Genomic DNA, 20,245 nt, shown 5'->3' with positions numbered 1-20,245 from the left:
ATTCAGAAAGGTTTGAAGAATTAACATCAAAAGTTGGTATAAAAGTGGAAATCTTTAACATTATATGTTGATTGTGATGTGTTCAAGTTTCTTTGTCATTTCTTGACATATTGTTGTCCATGTTTCTTTGTCATTTCTTGACATATTGTTGTCCATGTTTAGCCCCTGATCTTTATACTGAAAGGCCAATTTTCATTTCTGGTTAGTAATTAGAGAGTACTTGGATGGATTGGAATAAAATTCAGAACAGGTATGCAAATTTCTTATAGTAGATTCTTTTTTGAATGATAGAGATTGAGATTTGCACAGAGGTTTTTACTGTCAGTGCAATAGGAAGCTTCCAGTAAACAGATACTGTCGCCAGATAGCATGCAGATTTCAAGACATTTTACCTTTTTCGGTAACATATGGTATTAACATTCTGTTGCTACAAATGGAATGACAGTTACAGGTCACCTAAGGTCAGCTCCAGGCTCTCACTCAGTCATACCCCTATATACTTTATGATACATTAGTGTGAGAAACTAGTGTGTGTGTATTCTCTCTTTGGAGACAGTTGAACCTAGCCATTAAAGTAGTTAGACCTAACCATGTTTTGTGTTATTTAGTGAAACATAACATGGTGTCAGAAGTGAAAATTTTGGAATCAGTTGGATTTATACCGTTAAGAAGTATATCTCCATAACAATACTAAAATTTGGATGTACAAGTTCTTGTGTTAATTGTGACATCATCAAAAAACACCATCTAGCAGAAACTTGGAGGAGGTGGAAGCAGACTATGCAGTTTTACATAGATGTTGTGCTTGCAGATAAAGAAGACAAAGAAAAATTCAGTGCTTTCCTATATATTATTGGTCAGGATGGTAGAGACATTTACAACACATTTATGTTTGAGGCCAATGAAGCTGAAAAAATTGCTCCACTTATCAAGAAGTTTGAGGACTACTGCAGTCCAAAGCAGATCATTACAGTAGAAAGGCATAGATTCAATACAAGAATCCAACAAAAGAATGAAACCATTAACCAATATGTAACTGAACTTAAATTGTTTGTGGGACTAATCCTGAAAAAGTAAAAGAAAGACTTTTATGAGAAGATGCACTGACATTACAGAAAACACTGGCTATCAGCAGAGCAGATGAAGAATCCAAAAAGCAAATTCAAAGTATGCAAAATGAAGAAGCTGCATCAGAAGTTCATGGTGTAAAAATGAAGAATAAAGAAAAGAAAATGGCACAACCAAAGAAAGCATTAATTTTATATATTAAATCAGACTCCAGATTATTCAGCTGTGGTAAATGTGGCAAATTACATACAAAAGGCAGGTGTCCAGTCTATGGAAAAACTTGCTACAGGTGTCGAAAACAGCATCATTTTCTGAAATGCTGCAAGACAAAATGTGTGGATGGTATGCAAGAATACTCAAGAGGAAGAAACATCTCTTGTCATAACAGTGAACACTGAAATCAGTGACAAAGAATGTCATGTCAACCTGACTCTTCAGGGTACTGATGTCAAATTTAAAATTGATACCGGCTTGCAAGTAAACATTCCAAATCACATTTTTGAAACAATGAACATTGACAACGTTGAAATAAAACCAACCAAGACCTGTTTTGCAAGCTACTTGGGTGACAAACTAATTGTCATAGGCAAATGCAAATTAAACTGCAGGAATCAAGAACTTGATTTTTATATCACAAAAACAAACCAACCGCCTGTTCTTGGGTTCAAAGCTTCTCAGGATTTGCACTTAATACAAGTAGTTTGCAATGTTCACAGGAATAAGAACAATCATATCATGAAAGAATTTCCCAGTGTGTTCAAAGGTCTAGGATGCCTGAAACAGAAATATCATATTGCAATTGACAAAACTGTGAAACCTGTCATCAATCCACCAAGGAAGGTTCCTATAGCTTTACGAGAACCACTTAAATCAACTTTGGAAGAGGTGGAATGGAAAAATATAATATGTAAAGTAGATGAACCAACAGAATGGGTCAGTTAGTAGTTGTTGAAAAACCCAAGTTGGGAAGGATATGAATTTGTCTAGATCCAAAAAACTTTAATCAAGCTATCAAGCGAGAGCATTATCAACTTCCTAAAACTGAAGATATAACCACAAGGATGGCTGGAGCTAAGGTTTTCTCCAAACTAATTGCCAATCATGGTTCCTGGCAAATACCCCTGGATGAGGAAAGCCAGTTATTGACAACATTTAACAGCCTGTTTGGTAGATATTGCTACTTGAGAATGCCTTTTGGTATTAAATCTGCTCAAGAGGTGTTCAGAAACATATGGCAGTGTTTTGTGTTCCTGCCAGGGGTGTAGACTGAAATAGATGACATAATTGTTTGGGGAACTTCAAAGGAAGATCATGCTGGAGAACTGAAAAAAATGTTTTAAAGAGATGCCAGGAAATAAATCTGACACTGGATTTGGAAAAATGCCAATTTGGACAACAGAAGTGTGCTGCATGGGACTCATGTTGACATCATCAGGTATGAAACCTGACCCAGAAAAGTAATGGCAATCACAGAAATGCCTGCTCCGATGGACAAGAAAGGAATTGAAAGATTACTGGGTACAGTCACTATCTAGTGAAATTTATCCCAAATATGTCTACAGTGACAGAGCCAATCAGAGCAGTTTTGAAAAGTGAAACTGAATTTGTTTGGGAAACTGCATAGAAACATGCATTTGAAGAGATCAGACAGATTCTAAGCAAAAAACCTGTGTTGAATTACTTTGATGTTAAGAAGCCTGTCATTGTTAGCTGTGATGCATCAAAATCAGGACTTGGAGCAGTGTTGATGCAGTCAGGCAAACCCATAGCATTTGCATCAAGGTCTTTGACAGATGCAGAAACAAGGTATGCACAGATCAAGAAAAAACTGTTTGCTGTGTTATTTGGTCTTGAAAGATTTAATCAGTATACTTATGGTTGTCAAGTACAAGTTGAATCGGATCATAAACCTGTGGAATCAATCCTCAAGAAATATCTATCTGCTGCACTGCCTAGACTTTAGAGAATGCTTTTAAGACTGCAGAAGTACTGTTTTGATCTAATGTATTGTCCAGGAAAAGAGTTAATTGTAGCAGATACATTGTTGAGAGCATACAGACTGACAAGCACATAATAATAATAACAATAATAATAATACTTTATTTATAGAGGGTGACTCATTAGTCAAGGACTACACTTCTTTGAGACCCTCTTAAGGAGAGTATAACAACACACATTATATGAAGATAGCTATAATTACTGTTTATATTACATGTTTAGTATTAAAATACTAAATTCAATTATCTATTAGAAGCACATTCATGCTCATGATATCTCTTCTTAAATACTGTAATATTTTCAGCAGATTTTACATGTAGTGGAAGCTTGTTCCACAGAACTGTACCAGAGTATTGGAAGCTCTTTTTAAATTGCTCTGTTCTTGGTTTTGTTGCTAGAAGGTTTCTGTGTGATATTGATCTCAACTGGTAGTGTGTTGAAAAAGGTCTGAATAAGTCCTGAAGATACTCTGGTGCAGTTCCATGTAGACATTTATATGAAAGAGAGAGAAATGTAGCAGAGAAACAGAAAATTTTGCATACTATGTGCAGTTCCATGTAGACATTTATATAAAAGAACTGCCTTGTGAAAATCTATGCTGTCATATATTGTGAACCATTTGAGTTCTGTAAATAATGCTTTTGAGGGATGATCAATAGATGCATCTAAAATTATGTGTGCTGCTCGTTTCTGAAGTTTATAAATCCTGTCAAGCTCAGATTTAGCACAGTTTCCCCATACATTTGAACAATAATCCATTGTTGGAAGAATATATGACTTGTAGTATAGATTTTGAGTTTCCATAGGTAAATATTTCTTGATTCTGCTGAGTAAGGCAATTTTGGATGAAATTGTTTTACAAAGATTATCCATATGGTCATTCCATAATAAATTATTATCTGTAGTGACACCTACAAGCTTTTCATGTTTGACATTTTCTAATGGATGATTATTTATTGCAAGAGATAGTTCTGGGTTCCCTTACTTGTGTAGCTTTTGTGATGCCCCCAAAATCATACATTTTGTTTTACCTTCATTAATTACCATCCTATTTTGTTGTGCCCAGTTTTGGACTATAATAAGGTCTGAGTTTAATCTCATTTGGATAACTTCAGTATCAGAACTAGATGTATGCAAGGTTGCATCATCTGCAAACAAATCTGTATTTTTGGATTCATTATTTTAATGGTAGATCATTGATATAGATAAGGAAAAGGAGAGGGCCCAAAACTGAGCCTTGAGGGACCCCTGAATGAACTGTGCAAGTCTGAGAGCTAATATTGCCCATGCTTACTTGTTGAGACCTTTGGTTTAGGTATGATCTAAACCAGTTTAAAGAAGGATTGTCAAACCTGTAACAGTTCAACTTTTCCAGCAGAATTTCATGATCAAAAAGATCAAAGGCTTTCTTGAAGTCAATGAAAACAATCCCAGTCATATGTCTATTATCCATTTCCTTCAACCAAAGATCAATTAATTTGGTAAGTTCTGTTTGGCACAAGTGGTACTTTCTAAATCCTGATTGCGCTTTATAAAATAGATTGTATGTTTCAAAACATTTATAGACCTGAATGGCTACATGCTTTTCAAATAATTTTGACAATACAGGTAGAATTGATATTGGTCTGTAATTCCCTGGATTCTTCTTTTCTCCTTTCTTAAAGATACGTGTAACCTTTGCACATTTTCGTTGTTTCTGGAAAATTACCACTCATTATTCATAAGTTAATGATATGCGTTAGTGACTTTGTTATTACTGGTGCAGCAATTTTAAGAATTTGTGGACCAGTCCCATCCAATCCAGAGGATTTATTAATTTTCACCTTAATTAGCATATCAAAAACATCAGCTTCACTAACATTAGCTATTGAAAAATAATTATCATCAGGAAATTTAGCTCTTCTAAATAACAGAAGAGCATCAAGTTCAGTTGGGCTGTTAGTCTGGTTCTGAATACTGTTACAGGAGATGCTTATGAAGAATTTTTTGAACATTTCCACAATGTCTTGTACAGATGTTGCTACATCATCATTTTGCTTAAGTCTAGGGGGAAGACAGCTGTTCTTGGGTGGGTTCAGCTCTTTTAGATGCTTCCATAATGTCTTGGTACTCTTACTTTCATTAATAGCCTGTTTATAGTAGTTCTATTTTGCCTTATCAATCAGGTGCTTAGTTTTATTCCTCCGCTTTCTATAGCTTTTTATGTCTTTTTTCTTGTGGAAATTATCTCTTAGGTACCTAGCCTCATTGATCTCAGGGGTAATCCACTTGGGTGTAATTTGGTGTTTAACCCTTTTTGTTTTAATTGGGGCATGCTTGTCTAAGGCTGCATTGAACATCCATACCATTTGTCTAAGGCAATGTTGACATCAGCTATATTGCAGACTGATTGGAAGGGTTTTCAAACTAAATCATTTAACACATTAACCCTTGGAGGTTTTTGTCGTTTTTGCCTGAAATTCGAGTAGGAAACACATTTTGAAATCAATTTCTGAATGCATCTGAAAACACCAAATCCCAGATGATCTTTCAATAACATACTGCCTAGTTGTGTTAGAAACATAATTTTTCATTGGCTATTGGTTCACGCATGAGCAGAAGGTTAAAAGTTGGAGGTATTTTTTCTGTTTTTTTTTTACTTCCTCTAAATGGACCCATTATTTTTGTATCGAGACCACTGTTTGTTCCAAATGCCCATCTTATCCTGTTTTTTGCAAAGGTTCATCTGTCTGTTTGCAGTTTGTACTGGTTTGCCTTAGATTGAGACCAAATAGTCTAAAATCCTGACACAAAATCGGATTCCGACCACAGGCTACAAATGGTCTGACAGTTACAGGGCACCTAAGGTCAGCTCCAGGCTCTCAATCAGTGTAACCCTATATGCCTTATGATAACATTAGCATGAGAAACTAATATGCTGTGTGGATTCTCTGTTTTGAGTCAGTTGAACCTAGCTATTAAAGTAGTTAGATCAAACCATGTTTTGTGTTATTTAGCAAAACATAACTCCTTTGAGTTTCATTTCATTATTACTATTGTAAATGACACCAGAGGAAAAATATGATGCAAAGCAGTTTGTTTGATAGCCAGAAGTCCATTACAGCTCATACAGTTTTTCATTTTTAAGTCCTCACAGTGGTATAATTAATTCCCTCCATCCCAGCTCCTTGTTATGGAGCTGCACTGGAGGGTTAAATACCTAACAAGTACTAAAGGTGATGGTTGCAGACAGTAATTAAAGGGACCATGAATAGGAAGATCTCATGATCTCTGGATTTATATTTATCCATCTGAACTTAATGAGTATCATCTGAGTATCACTTGACCTCCCCCTTTTTCGAATACATCAGTATTTGCAATGCTATATCCTATTTAAATCCCATTTTATCACAATCACTAAAGATTTGGAATATAGCATCAGTATGCACTTGTACCAACTTGATTCATTAGCTGATGAGGCTTTTTCCATTTATTTATACAGTGATAGCACACTAAGATTGAGATTATCTATGACATTAAGGTTTTATACTTTGGTAATGTGGCCAGTTTCTTATGTACAGTTGACCACAAAGTAATGTTGCTTGGTATGTGAATGCATCTTCATGTTTGCAACACTATTTTACCAAAGTAGATAAGTTTAACCTACATTTCATGCTTCTCTGACTTAAGATTTTTTTCTCACCACAATTTCTTATCTTCTATAGACTAGGTGGTCATGTAGCTAAAGTCATAGATAGATCTTGTTGGGTAAAATACCTCTTTGCCATAAAGCAGGACTAGAAAAATTTATTTTACTTACCCATCAAAAACTTCATCTGTTTATAATAGTTCTTTTTTCTCCATGCAGTTATCCTTGTATTTCACCATTTTTCACAAATATGCCCACATCAGATTTGGGAGTGCCTTTATGTGAAGTGAATTTTTTTGAAGCTTTCATTTGGGATGCACCAGCTTTACTATTCTGATCAATAAGAATCCAAACCTGTATTGGTATGTTGGTGTTTTGGGATCTCTTTCTTATCTGTTTATAAAATATTGCAATTATTACAGGCAGATTTGTTGGCAACATGAGATTGCATATATCAGCTGTTTTCAGACTCTGATATAATTCACAGCTCTTGAGTTATGGTCAGTTGAAGGGGCCCTTCTTTCCAAATCAAATTCTGTGTTGAACAACTTTTAAATCTACAAAGAATTGCAATATCTTGCATTCTGTTAATCATTTCAGATTACTGAGCCACATCATTGGATAATTGATAACTGCTTCATACTGTAATAGCAAGTTTTTTGGTTTTTCAGATTCTTAAATATCAGACTTGATATGGATATATGCTGTACAGGTCACTGAAAGGTCTTTTCAGCTGACCATTGCTCATGAATCAGATCCCAAACATCTAACATACCTGTACAGGTTTGGCTGATTTATTAGACTTTAACTTCAGTTGATTTCCATCTAAAATGTTCAAACAAAAATGCAGTTGTTTTGCTGTAACAAGCAAGAGGATTATGATATTACTCCATCCTTATTAATAATATGATTAAATAAATTAATGGAACTTAAAATAGATACCCTTCTGGTAGCAAAATAAGTTTTTGACTCCTAAATGTTCAATTTTTTCACAAGGTCTTCATTAAAGGAATGATGTCTGGACTGGAGTCACATGAGAGACTAAAAGTTCATCATATGACAAAATCTTTTAGTACAACAATGGGAGTTCCAGTCTGGAATCATGGTTCAACACTGGCTCCCCCTCCATGATTTCAGTAGCTCCTCTTATTTTTCTCATTTGGGTATTATTCTCTCTACTGAGTACTCTAATGTTATCCCCCAAAAAAGTATGCCCTGATTCTTTGCAATGTTTGCCAACTGCTGTGAGGTATTCTCTGTTGGTGTATAATTCTTTGACTCTTGTTTCAAGGCTTCTAACAGTCTCCCCAGTGTAGTCTTTTCCACAGTGATCACCCTGGATCACTTATTATTCAGAGCAGTGTGGTTTTTGGGATGCACCAAGATTGAGCAGATGGTGTTCTGTGGGTTGTGGATGACATTAGCTCCATGCTTTTTAAAAGATTTATTGTAGTCTTTTGGAGAGTCCACCAATATACTGTAAAGGGACAGTTACACATCTTTCTACTTTTAACATCAGCTATTTTTCACTTCTCTGTTCTTTTTTTATATAAGGAAACACAAACATTTAATCTTTGTAACCATTGTCCCATAAAGCTTTCTTAATATTAATGATTACCATTTTCCCTGAGTTTGGTCAGTTGGTGGTTGCTATTATTATTATTATTAGTGGTGGTGGTGGTAGTGGTGTTGTTGTTTCAGTTTATTCATCAATTTTATGCTTATTTTTGTAATTTTGTTTGTGTTCCCAAAGAGAACATGGCATTGTGGACAGGTTTATTTCATAATCATAAAGGTACCTATCTCATGAACTGTAGAAAAACCTCATGCAAAGGACTGTCATAACTTTAATTAGCAGTTCTCTTGTTCTTCATTCATTGGTTCAAGTGTCAAGTGTAGATCATCAAAATTTATCAGGGTGTTTACTTTCTATTTGCAACAGTGCACTCTGACAGAAAGCATAAGTTTTTGCTCAACCAATATGTTGCTTAATTAATCAATTTATCCAATGGTAGGCTGTCCAGTATTAAATTGGGATCAAGCAAATCATTCAAAGATTCATGTGTAAATGTCTTTTTTGTTTAATATAATGTAAAATAGATAGAAAGTATATGTATGTATCATTTTTGTTAAATTTTATAAAGGACTAAACAAGTTCATAGACTAGTTGGTCTTTGGTGAAAATGGTGCCAATCTGATGTCCCGTATGACCACCATAGCATCCATCTTGAAAATATTGCTATTGTTACTTATCTAAAATGGAAAATTATATTAAAATGGGGTTTCCACCAGAAGATTTTTTATGATGTTTTGTTGGTCTTAAAGGTTGTCTTGTTAGTCCTAAATTGAAAATAGTGCCAATCTTACAATCTTGCTAATTCAAATGTTTTGTTATTGTTGAAAAATAAAGATGGTTTCAGCAATCAGCAGTTACAAGGAAGAAATGGTCTTACATTGAATTCCAGGAAGTTCTTTTCAGCCAGTAGAGTATTAGTTCATTTCGTTGACTCTTAATTTTTGTCAGCAACCAGATTGTAACTGAAGCACTTTCTAAAGAATCAGAGAAAGGCAAAGACAGATTCCATGATGGAAATGTATTTTCTACCAGATAAAATGATACATAAAAATTTAATGGATGTGTCATTCAGTGAATGCATTATGTATTATAAACAAATATCTTTTGTTTCATTATTATCAGTGTGATACTTAGGGTTAATTTTAGGTGCAGCAAATTCTTAACAACTCAGTCTTTTGTAGCAAATGACATACTTTTTGGTTAAAGCATTTGCTGAGATTAAAACATCTAATTTAGTATTTTAAGCATTCTGACAGGGACAGTGCTTATGGTAAAAATCTACTTGATTGTCAAATTTTTCAACTTACCATTGATGTCTGAGCGTTAGATTTTTCTAGCATTGCAAAAGTAGATCAGTTTGACTTGGATTTTGCCAACAGTAGGTCAGTTTTACTTAGATTTTATGCATATTAAACCACTAAGGGTCAGAGAAAACCACTCCTGTGACACAGCCTTTGTCTCAATGATAGATGGATTACTGCCCTAGATAAATGAAATTAGTTGGATACATATTAATTGATCTTACACGAGCTTTTGACCTTGTTGATTATGTTATTCTTACAAGTAAGTTGAACATTTTACAATTCCATTATTGATTGGTTTACATCATATCTGACAATGAACAGAAAAGTATGTCAAAGTGAATGTAACTTTTCTCAAGAAGAATAAATTACATTTGGGAAAGAAGTGTGAGGGTTGAGCAGACGTTTTTATGTCAAAAACCTTTTACACCCAATTTTAAAAAAAACTAATTTCTAAGCATCACTCTCCACCATCAATCATCTCTTGAATTACAAGTGGTGGTTCAGTGAGAAGCATGTCTGACTCACTACTAGAAGGATACTGGTTTGGATCTAATGCCTGACTCACAACTGAAAGGGTACTGGTTTGGATCTAATGCCTGACTCAAAACTGAAAGGGTACTGGTTTGGATCTAATGCCTGACTCACAACTGAAAGGGTACTGGTTTGGATCTAATGCCAGATCAGCGTGTGTCAGCCAGTGTGTTGTATCCTTGGGCAATTGATATAGTTCATTTGCCTTGGGTCTAAATGACATGCATTGTGTTGCTGTGCTGAAAACACACAACACCACACCTAATATCATCAGTATATAAATAAGGTGTTTTATTATGAGCAAGAAAATGCATATTAATGAGGTGATCTTGCATATGATTGACTTGTCTTCTTACCACTTAAATCTGTTTTTCTGATGCGATTTTAATCAAACTTGGTAAAAAGGCTGATATCATCAAGATGTTGGATGATTCTTTTTTTATCAGCATGTCCTATGGATAATTATGAGGCGATCTTGCATCTGACCGGCTGAGTTGTCTTTTTTAACTCTGGAGACTGTATTTTCATAGAATTTTACTAAGACTTGTTGAATAGGTTTGTGTCTTAAAGATCTTGCTTAAGTATGATTATTAGTGAAATTCATCATTTAAATGAAATGACTTTGCAACAAATTGGTAGAGATTGTCAACAATCTAGCAGCACTATTTCTAATCAGATTTATATCCAGTTGTTAAATAAGCCAAAGTTGTCTAGATGTTGGATGAATTTGATCATAAGCCACATCTATGCATATTAATGATTCAATCTTGTGTCTGGTTGGTTTACTTTGTAGCTACTCTGGAGACCAAATTTCAGTAAGACTTTTTTCCACATTGAGCTTATATTATCACTGTCCTCAACAGGTTCTATAATTAGTGATGGATAGTAACAAAATACCTTTCTTTTCATTGGCTGAGCTTGTCACATCTCTAGATCAAGATACTATATTTATCATCAGATTTCATTAAAACTTTGTAATTAGTTTACATCAGTAAGATCTTGGATGACTTTGATTATGAGCAAGAGACTTCATAGTAATTATGCCTTTATCTGTAAAAACAAATGTACATCATGATCAATTAAGATGGTAAAATCAACATGATATAAAATTTGGAAGATATTTTACATGCAGGTATGTTGTTCTTTACAATACTACATAAACCTGTTTATTGAAAAGGTAAACTGGTAAGTTATTTAAGCTAGGTGAGCAACATCAGTCAGCTCAGGTCTCTTGTTAAGAAAATGGAGACTGGGCATGACCATATATTTAGCTACTGATTTTTCATTCATGTTTTAAAAAATTCCGTTCATGACTTCTTATCATTTCATATTTAAATTTTAAATTTGTTCACTCAGTTGTGGTTGATGTTGTTTTAAACAAGCTACTTTTTGCTGTAGCGCATGTGTCTAGCAGCACAGTTTTCGGTGACTGCTTACAGCCTACTCTTTCTTGTTTTTGCACAGAATTAATAAATTCATTGCCAATGATACTTATGTACAGTTAACCATACTTTCATCAGACCTCTTTTGTTCTGATTTACAAGTTTTTCGATAACCAGCAAGTGCTGGTTTCATTAGCTTTTACATGGAAAAATGTATGTGACTTTTAATAATATATATGTCACATTTTATCAGTCAATAACTGCATTTAAAATTACGAATTTGTATATGTCTATTATAAGGCAGAGAATATTATGGTGTCCATCCATCTGTCTTCTTCCAATTTTATTTCTGTACAGTAACTCAGTTGTCAGCCAGCCACAGTTGCCAGATAAGAAGGAGCCTAAAAAATAATTTTGTGGTCAAAAGGTCAAGGTCATTGTTTGTATCTGGGATCCCAAGGGAAGCGGACACAATGTCCCCTGTCCTCCAAACATGGGGGACACATACCATTTTAGATGGACAAAGGAAAATAGTATATACAGTATTTAATACACTAGTATTACTTTTAAAAAAATGAGATAGTCTTACTTAATTTGATTGTTTTGTCACCTAAACATTGCCATCTGTGCTGTAATATCTTTTCTTTTGACACTTACATTATTATAATAAAAAATGTATAAACTGCTGAAGTAATTTATAAAAATATTAACAATTTTAATATCTGTCTGAAATGATTTGCTGTATGGAATTTCCATTCTGGCTCTTGCTGTCTTTTAATTTTAGTATTTACTCATCTACCAAAATGTTATTATAATAATTCCAAATTTTTCTGAAAAGCTTTTCTTTTTTAAATTATAATTTATTGATTAAATGACAAATTGTGTTTCAGCATAAATTCATTTACTTTTTTCATTAATTCAACCTTGAAATAAATCAAGTCTTTGTTGTAGGTGTGCCTTCAGCATTGAAAATATGTTACTTTGCAAGTTGGCAGACAACCAGACCTTGAATGCTTTAATTGCCAAATATGTTTAAAATGGATATTAATTGCCATCTTTCTGTTTTTATTTCCTACTGGACTTAGTGAGTGCCCTGGGAAGGTGTTGTTTCCACATGCCAGTTACATTCATTAATACTGATAACATAGTGATAGCCACATGATGTCAGGATAAAAATGGTGACATTCAAAATAGCTATCTTGAGGAAATCTTTAGTACAACCATATTGATATTTTGGTTATATAAGTATAATTAAACTTGTGAAGCTTTTGTTGATTTATGCTTGCTTACAAATGATACACATGATTTGATATTTAGAGGGAGGCATCTAAGGCTTTACTGACACATGAATTTGTGTTTAATGATTTATATTAAAAGCAGATCAGTTTATTACATTATTTTGCTGCTGGTCATAGAAGAGGTTATGGAATGGACTTTATCCACCTATCCATTAGCACAAATTTGTTATTGTTACTTCTCAACTTCATGGAGGATTGCCTTAAAACTTTATTCACACAGTTATTCCAAGGTCTAGTTAAGTGGCTCCTAACCGTTATTGGCTGTGACCCTAAAAAATATTTTTATCCTGAGCCTCACAACCTGTTTCCACATTTTGATAAGTTTTACCACCTCACCCCCAAAAAGTCATGGCAACCCTCCACGACTCTTCTGAATGTCCTCACAACCTTTATTTGGGTTGTGACATGGGAGTTTGGAACCACTGGTGTAGTTGGTACTAAATGAAAATGGTGCTGCTCAGACATCTAATATGGCCACCACAGCATCTCCTGAATGGATGGTCATATCAACTTGGCGTTTCACTAAAAGTGATATAATGCTATCTTGTTTGTCTCAAAGGAAAATAGTGATAATCTTGCATTCAATACAGCTGCCACAGTGACTTATTTGAAAATTGTATCAGTCATCAGTGAAAATGTAGAAATATTCTTGAATTCCTGAAAATATGTTTGGACAGTAGAGCATTAGTCCCTGCAAGGGATTCTTGTTTGACTTAAGATTTAACATACATTAATAGTAAATCCATTATACCAATATTTGTGCAGACAAAGATTGTAATTTTCATATATCACACCATTGCTTATGCTGCAATAGATGCTTGTGGAACCTGTTGCTCATGAGTTATCAAGTTGGATGTGAATATCATTACCATTTAGTATAGAAGTCAGTCCACATAGTTTTATATTTTAGTCAAGCACCACTTGGCATTTGTACCTGTATAGGTTTTTTTGTATCAACTTTGTATCTGCCACTTGAAAGATACACAAACATAATATATGTATTGCTTGAACCCCCATTAGGTCCAAGCTGAGTCCTCTGTTGGGTCTGCCAGAAGTAAGAGGAAATATGGATTTCTAGATATCAGTCTAGTGAAGACACCACAGAGTTTGAAGTCTGTCAAAGGTATGTATCATTGAAGCTTTGGGGGTATGTAACAGTCACTTATTTTCTTTTGGCTTCCATCATTGGTAATTTTTTAAAAAACAAGTTTTGCTTGCTATCAACAGTGGATTATTTCATGGCCTATTTATGGAATATCCAGTGATAAAAGGCCAGTACTTCACAGGTCAATATTAATAATGTAAATTACCATTTAAACACCATTTATTTGCCCATTGACATAAATTATTGTACGAGGGAAATGGTGGTAGATTACTGGTTAGTGTGCTGGATTTGTGATTGAAAGTTTGTGTGTTCAAATCATATCATCTGATCAGCTCATGTTGTCAACCATGGTGTTTCCCTGGGCAAGACACTTTACTCCAAATGCTTTGAAACTAAATAGCCTTCAGGTGTTGATGTGCTGTACAGCACCAAACCAAGTTTTGATATTTATAATATCCATTTTTTTATATATGATTTTGTGTTCACAATGTTCACAATATAATTTTATTAATACAACACAGATTGTTGTCATTAATGTGTCATTATTTTCAACTGTCGGATGAACACATCTGATATTTAATAACCTCTAATCGTTCCAATTCATGGCAAGATAAAAGCAAGAGGTTAGATGAACAATACCAAAGTGTACACAACTTTCATGCCCCACCACCCACCATATTCTTTGGTGGCTTGCTGGATAGTGTGCTGGACTTGTGCCTGAAAGTTTGTATGTATGAATCCTATCGTTGGATGAGCTTATGTGGGCAAGGCACTTTGCTCAATTTGCTTTGGAAGTAAATGTAACTCTTCATGAGCTGCTGTGTTCACACAGTGTTGTCCATGACTTCCCATTCTTTCCCATTCTGTCATGTCACATCTTCACTGTCCATCCATCATGAATTTGTTTTCCACTGAATAAAGTTGGAAGGACTTCAGATATGAGGCTTTATATTAGGAAGAACTAGGTTAAGCTTGATTGTAAACATTCTCTGACAAAATCTGTCAGACTCCTTGATGCTGTTTTACTTAGAATTTTGCCATTGAATATTGAACTGAGCTTTCTTCAGGTGCACCATATTGGTGCTGTCCATGTATTTTCATGTTGTAAATCATTATCCACTAGCTCATGTTTGTTTTCACTGCTTGTCCAAAACTACGTGAGGGATTGCCGTGAGACATTACACACACATTCATCCCATGGACTAGTTGGTACTGAATAAAAATGGTGCCATTGTTCATCCTGATTGGATGGTCAGATAAACTTGGAGTTTTCATTAGAAGACTTCTTATGATGTCTAGTTGATCCTAAATAAAACTTTTGCCGATCTGATATCCATCATTAATATCATGTTATTGCTACACCTTCTGCATGGAAAGTCATATCGACAGGAGATTTACACCAGAAGACTTTTTTTGATGTCTAGTTGGTTCTAAGTGAAAATGATTCCAATCTGATGTTCAGTATGGGCACAGTGGCCGTCTTTAAAATCTTTTTATTGCTACTTCTCCTGGATGAATGGTCAAACCATTATGGGTGTTTTTACTAAAAGACCTTTTATAAGGTCAAGTTTATCCTATATGGAAATGGTGAAGATCTGGTATTCACTATAGCCACCACAATGGCCATCTTGATAATCATGTTATCACTACTTCTTCTGAAGTGAACCATAGAATAAGACTTATATTTATTAACTTACCTGGCCATCATCTACTATTAGTTATTTACAGTTTCTCAAAAACTTCTTGACCAGTTTGCACATGGTTTTACAATTGGCATTCTGTCATCAAGGCCTTTTAGGTTTCTTAAATGGAAGCTGAGCTGTCATCCAGTATTGCCATTGTTACTAAAATTTAAACAAAACTATTAAAGACCTTCTCAAGAACCATTTAACAACATGTGACCAAATTTGATAGAAAGCAGCATGCAATCGAGGACTTTAAAATTTATACAATTTATGCTGATTTACCATCAAGTATGGATTAAGATATAAAATACAGAGAAACCTTGAAACAACTGTTTTCAAAACAAATGCAGCCAACATTATTGAAATTTGTTTTACAGAAGGCAACCTTACAGACTTAGCCAGCTGCCTGTGCATTTGGCTATTAGACATATGACAGCCCGATGAGCAATATCAAGTCCATTTTGGATTTCTTGTTGATCATATAATTCACAAAACTGCTATTTTTCCAGGGTACACAGGCTATTTGAAATGTGAAATTGTTCATTGTTCTTACATTATTTTATGTTTCCTCTCCATATTCTTGTGATCATGCCATAAAAGATTTCAGATACTGATATAAAAGGAGATTATCTTTAGATTTTGCAAATTTTTGTTCACTCAATTTTCTTTTTGTATTTTAGAAACTTTATGCCGCTCAGAAGTTCAAAAATCTTGTTCAGTACCAAAGGTAGGTACTTGTTTAATTCATGTGATGCATATGATAGATAGATTAATGGAAATAATTTCACTTTTGTCATGTGTATTTACCGGTAAAATTAGCTTGACTGTCTATAAACTTAAAGGATCAACAATTAAAACAGAACTAATGCTAACTTCATATACCTTGTTAATGGACTATGTAAATGGTTTGTTGTATACACATATACAATATGGACACCTGGGCCGAACAACAGTTTAATTTTATAAAAGAAAATTTTTGTTTCAACAAGAACTTGGAGAGGCCGGGTGTTTCTTACCACAGGGCCAATGATCGCTCTCTGAGGCCCTGTGTATACATGCATTTTTCACCTTCAGATTAAGCATGCAAATTTTCTTTTTCAAAGAGAGCAATCAACACCTGCTAGCACCAGTAATCAGCATTTGTAAAGCTAGAAAACCGAGTATTATATAAAATTGTCTTCAGTATGTTTTGTTTTTGTTTAATTCATGTAGTAATATTGGTATGTAACTTTAATTATATTTTATGAAGGCTACTCAACCACATCTTCCTTCCAATTGCTGGTCTCCTATCTGACTGAAAATTATCCAACCACAGCCTTATTCCAAAATATATAATGCAGATATCAAGTCACATAATGTTAAATCTTTAATCCCTATACTTGGCAACATCTTTAGTCTAGATTTAGTACAACTTTTGCATCTGGTAATCACCCCTTCACATAAACATCCAACAACTGGAATGCTACTTTAGTTTCTGCCATATCCAGTATTGAATATGTGGTGAATGTCTGTAGTGAAATCAACAAACTTTTCAATGGCTATAGTGCAAACAATCTCATTGTTATCTATGTAGATGGTACATCAGCCGCTGTGCTGACCTGGCTCAGTTGATCTATGTAACATCACAGGAATTTCCATCAGAGATCCAGTTTTGAAAAATGATGGTGTCCATGTTAAATGTTCTGTTGATTTTGAAGGATGCTTGCTGTTTGATTTATAGTTTGTTTTTTTTTTTAAATACCTCATTTTTGAATTGTGCATTATTGATTCAACTCACATCTGGGACCATTTGAAAAAAATAAAATATTTCTTTTTCTTTTTAAACCTAATTCCACTAAAATAAAAACCATGTGATAAACAGAATCTCAAATGAATAGTATAGGGATTTAATATTAAATTTATTAAGCTTGTTGAATATATTCCAGCTTTTGTTCACAAAGGCTCTCAAAAACTGGACATTATTCAACTTGTTTAATAAATTCGGTATTAAATCATTACCCATTTGAGATCATCTGTGTATATACATTGCTCCCAAATTTTTCTTTAGTTATTTGGAAGAGAAGTGGTTAAAAAGAGAAGTTGTTATTTCAAGTAAACAGTAACTTTCTTCCATTTTTTTCTTTGACACATATATTCTCCATCCACTGACATTTGATAGTTTGCATAACCACCACTTGTCTATAATTTAGACCTTTGTTTTGTTGTTTAATATTGGTTCCCTATAATGACACAGTAATTGATTTTACTTAGGGGATTTACATTAGATTTAAGTAGTCAAAGCAAGTATATGCAATCATATGACCATGTGACACAAACCTTGCAGAAGAAAAATGCAACCTAAATTTAGTTTTAAGTACATTTAGTTCTTTCAGTCACAAATACATGACTTCAGTACTGTTTAATTACAATGTTGACAATATTATGTCGAGTCCTTATCAGTGATTTGTTCTTTTTGTGTTTGATTTTAACACAGTCTCTACCCAAGAATGATCATTAAGTTTTTACACACTATTTTCTGTACACTGAAGAAAATATGTATTATTTTATGCATGAAAAATTACATAAATTAGAGTAAGTACTGTATAAATCATTCTTGTGTGTGCAACTTATCCCACAATTTTACAGTGAATTTTCATGATACTCTCTGGCATTATTAACATCTTGAACATGTGCTTTTGTTTTGCTATCATGCTTTGCCAGGTTTCCAAGAGGTAATGTTCCATTTTGGCACTTACTATATGAAATTTTTTGTTTGGTCACCTAATTCTCCAGCTTTTGATGACTTGTCTTGAAACTAATGGCAGATGTTATGACATCAGGTGAACATGCTCTTTTTTTCATGTGCAGTGATTTTTTTTAAAACAGAAGAGTTATGCCTCATTGTATATTCATATTAAATGTTCTTTTGCATGTTCAAACACACTTGTATGCATTCTACTTATAGTGCTTGAAATATTGCTCCTTTCTTTTTGCACCACTTATTCAAACAAGAGGAAACAGGGGCATCAGTGTCCAGTGGACACATTTCAAGTTTATAAACTTTATTCAAATAGATAATCATACCTGGCATATTCTGAGACACTGTTGGAAGATTTTGGAGAGTCAAAACATGTGTTTAAGTGCATGACCAACAAGGGGGGGGGGGGCATATATCCCTGTGGTCAGGGCCCATAAGCGGGCCCATGCCAAACAACACTTTTTAATTTTATAAAAGAAAATTTTGTTTGAGCAAGAACTAGGAGAGGCTCGGGTGTTTCTTACCCCAAGGCCCATGATCACTCTCTATAGCCCTGTTTAAAGGGGAGGCCATTGCACATGACCCCTCAAAAAATGACATCACCCAATTATCTTTCAAATAAACTGACAGAAAATTTATTGGAAATTAAAATTTGATTTTAAAAAAATGAAACAAACATCTGATTTCTTGACGCATTTAATACACTTGGAACCAAAAATAATGACAGAATTCGCATTGTCCAATACATTACATGCATTGCCACATACATGCAAACCATGCACATGTGGCAACACTAACATAATTACAATCAAACAGATATTTTAAAAAAATCTTAACTGTAGTCAATGCTGTGCTCAGTAAGGAGAGGGGTGTGGATGTTGGTTGAAATTATTGCAGGTTTCAGTTGTGTTCTTTGTGCAGATTAGAGACTGGATGGTACTATTGTTCAAGTCTCCAAAGGTCTTCTTAAATTTTTTAAATTTTTTTGCAGCTTTAAAAATTATCTTTCTGCATCATCATTGATTTGAGGGAAAATCAAAGAAATGGATTTTTTGTTGCTCTATCAACAGGTGTTGTACACTTCCAAATGACTGATGTCAGTATGGTATTTGTTGTGTGTGTGTAAAAAGCATAAAATGCTTGCTTCTGCACTTTACAAAGTGAAACTTCACCTAGGAGTTAAAAAATTGCTCATTTTGCAGATGGCTCATCCTTTCCTGAATTGCAGCTGTATTTTGACATTTTGCCTTTAAAATGACTTGCACTTCTATTTCAACTACTTAAATATTGTTCTGCATTAAGATGGAGTAAAATCTGTGCTGAAATAAATTTTGCTGCTTTTTACAAACTTGCCAGTATTGTTTTGAAATTGCAAAACATCATTAATACACATAACTTAAACATTTTCATTTAAGGCAGTGATATATAAAAAGTTTTGTTCTTCAATATGCATCTCCTTGATTTAAATACTGTCAGACAATTTGGATTGTTCTGTTTTACCCATGCAAATTAGCCAGTTGGGTTCTCCCACATTATTATGCAAAGGATTTACCACAGATTTACCCTAGCTCTTCTTAGACAGTTAAGTGGTTGCTTATATTTGCCCACCACACCTTTTAAATACTTCTTTGATGATCAATTACATTAACTTCCCTGGGAATAGTTATATATGGACTCTCAGCTGAACTGTTTTCTGTTTTTACAGACTACTTGCTAGGACATATAGTGGTAAAAAATAAGTCCCTCTCAATCTTGGATTATTTTGTGTTTTATTCTAAGATTACTGTGTTCTTTGAAACATGACCCTGTTGGGGGTTTGGGAGTATAAAGTCATGTTTTTCATGTGACATGTCATGTTATGGATAATATCATGATGAACTTGTCAGTTTTTCAAAATATTAGTGAGCATATTTTCTTAACTTTACCTGTCTAT

At 34.1% G+C, this 20,245-nt stretch overlaps 1 protein-coding gene across 1 annotated transcript in view; it reads left to right on the top strand.

The window, feature by feature from the left end:
- Nucleotides 1-20,245, top strand: part of LOC149806328 (uncharacterized) — a 237,878-nt gene that overhangs the window by 165,805 nt on the left and 51,828 nt on the right. Inside the window, exons 24-25 of the mRNA XM_089951266.1 lie at nt 13,806-13,908; nt 16,256-16,302. Of these exons, the coding sequence (XP_089807392.1) occupies nt 13,806-13,908; nt 16,256-16,302 (150 nt within the window). The remainder of the gene's footprint in view (nt 1-13,805; nt 13,909-16,255; nt 16,303-20,245) is intronic.

This window comes from Sinohyriopsis cumingii, chromosome 1 (assembly GCF_028554795.1).
Source record: "Sinohyriopsis cumingii isolate HCF-2022 chromosome 1, ASM2855479v2, whole genome shotgun sequence".
Lineage (NCBI taxonomy): Eukaryota > Metazoa > Mollusca > Bivalvia > Unionida > Unionidae > Sinohyriopsis > Sinohyriopsis cumingii.
Note: the sequence above shows the minus strand (reverse complement) of the source record. Positions and strands in the feature narration are given on the sequence as shown.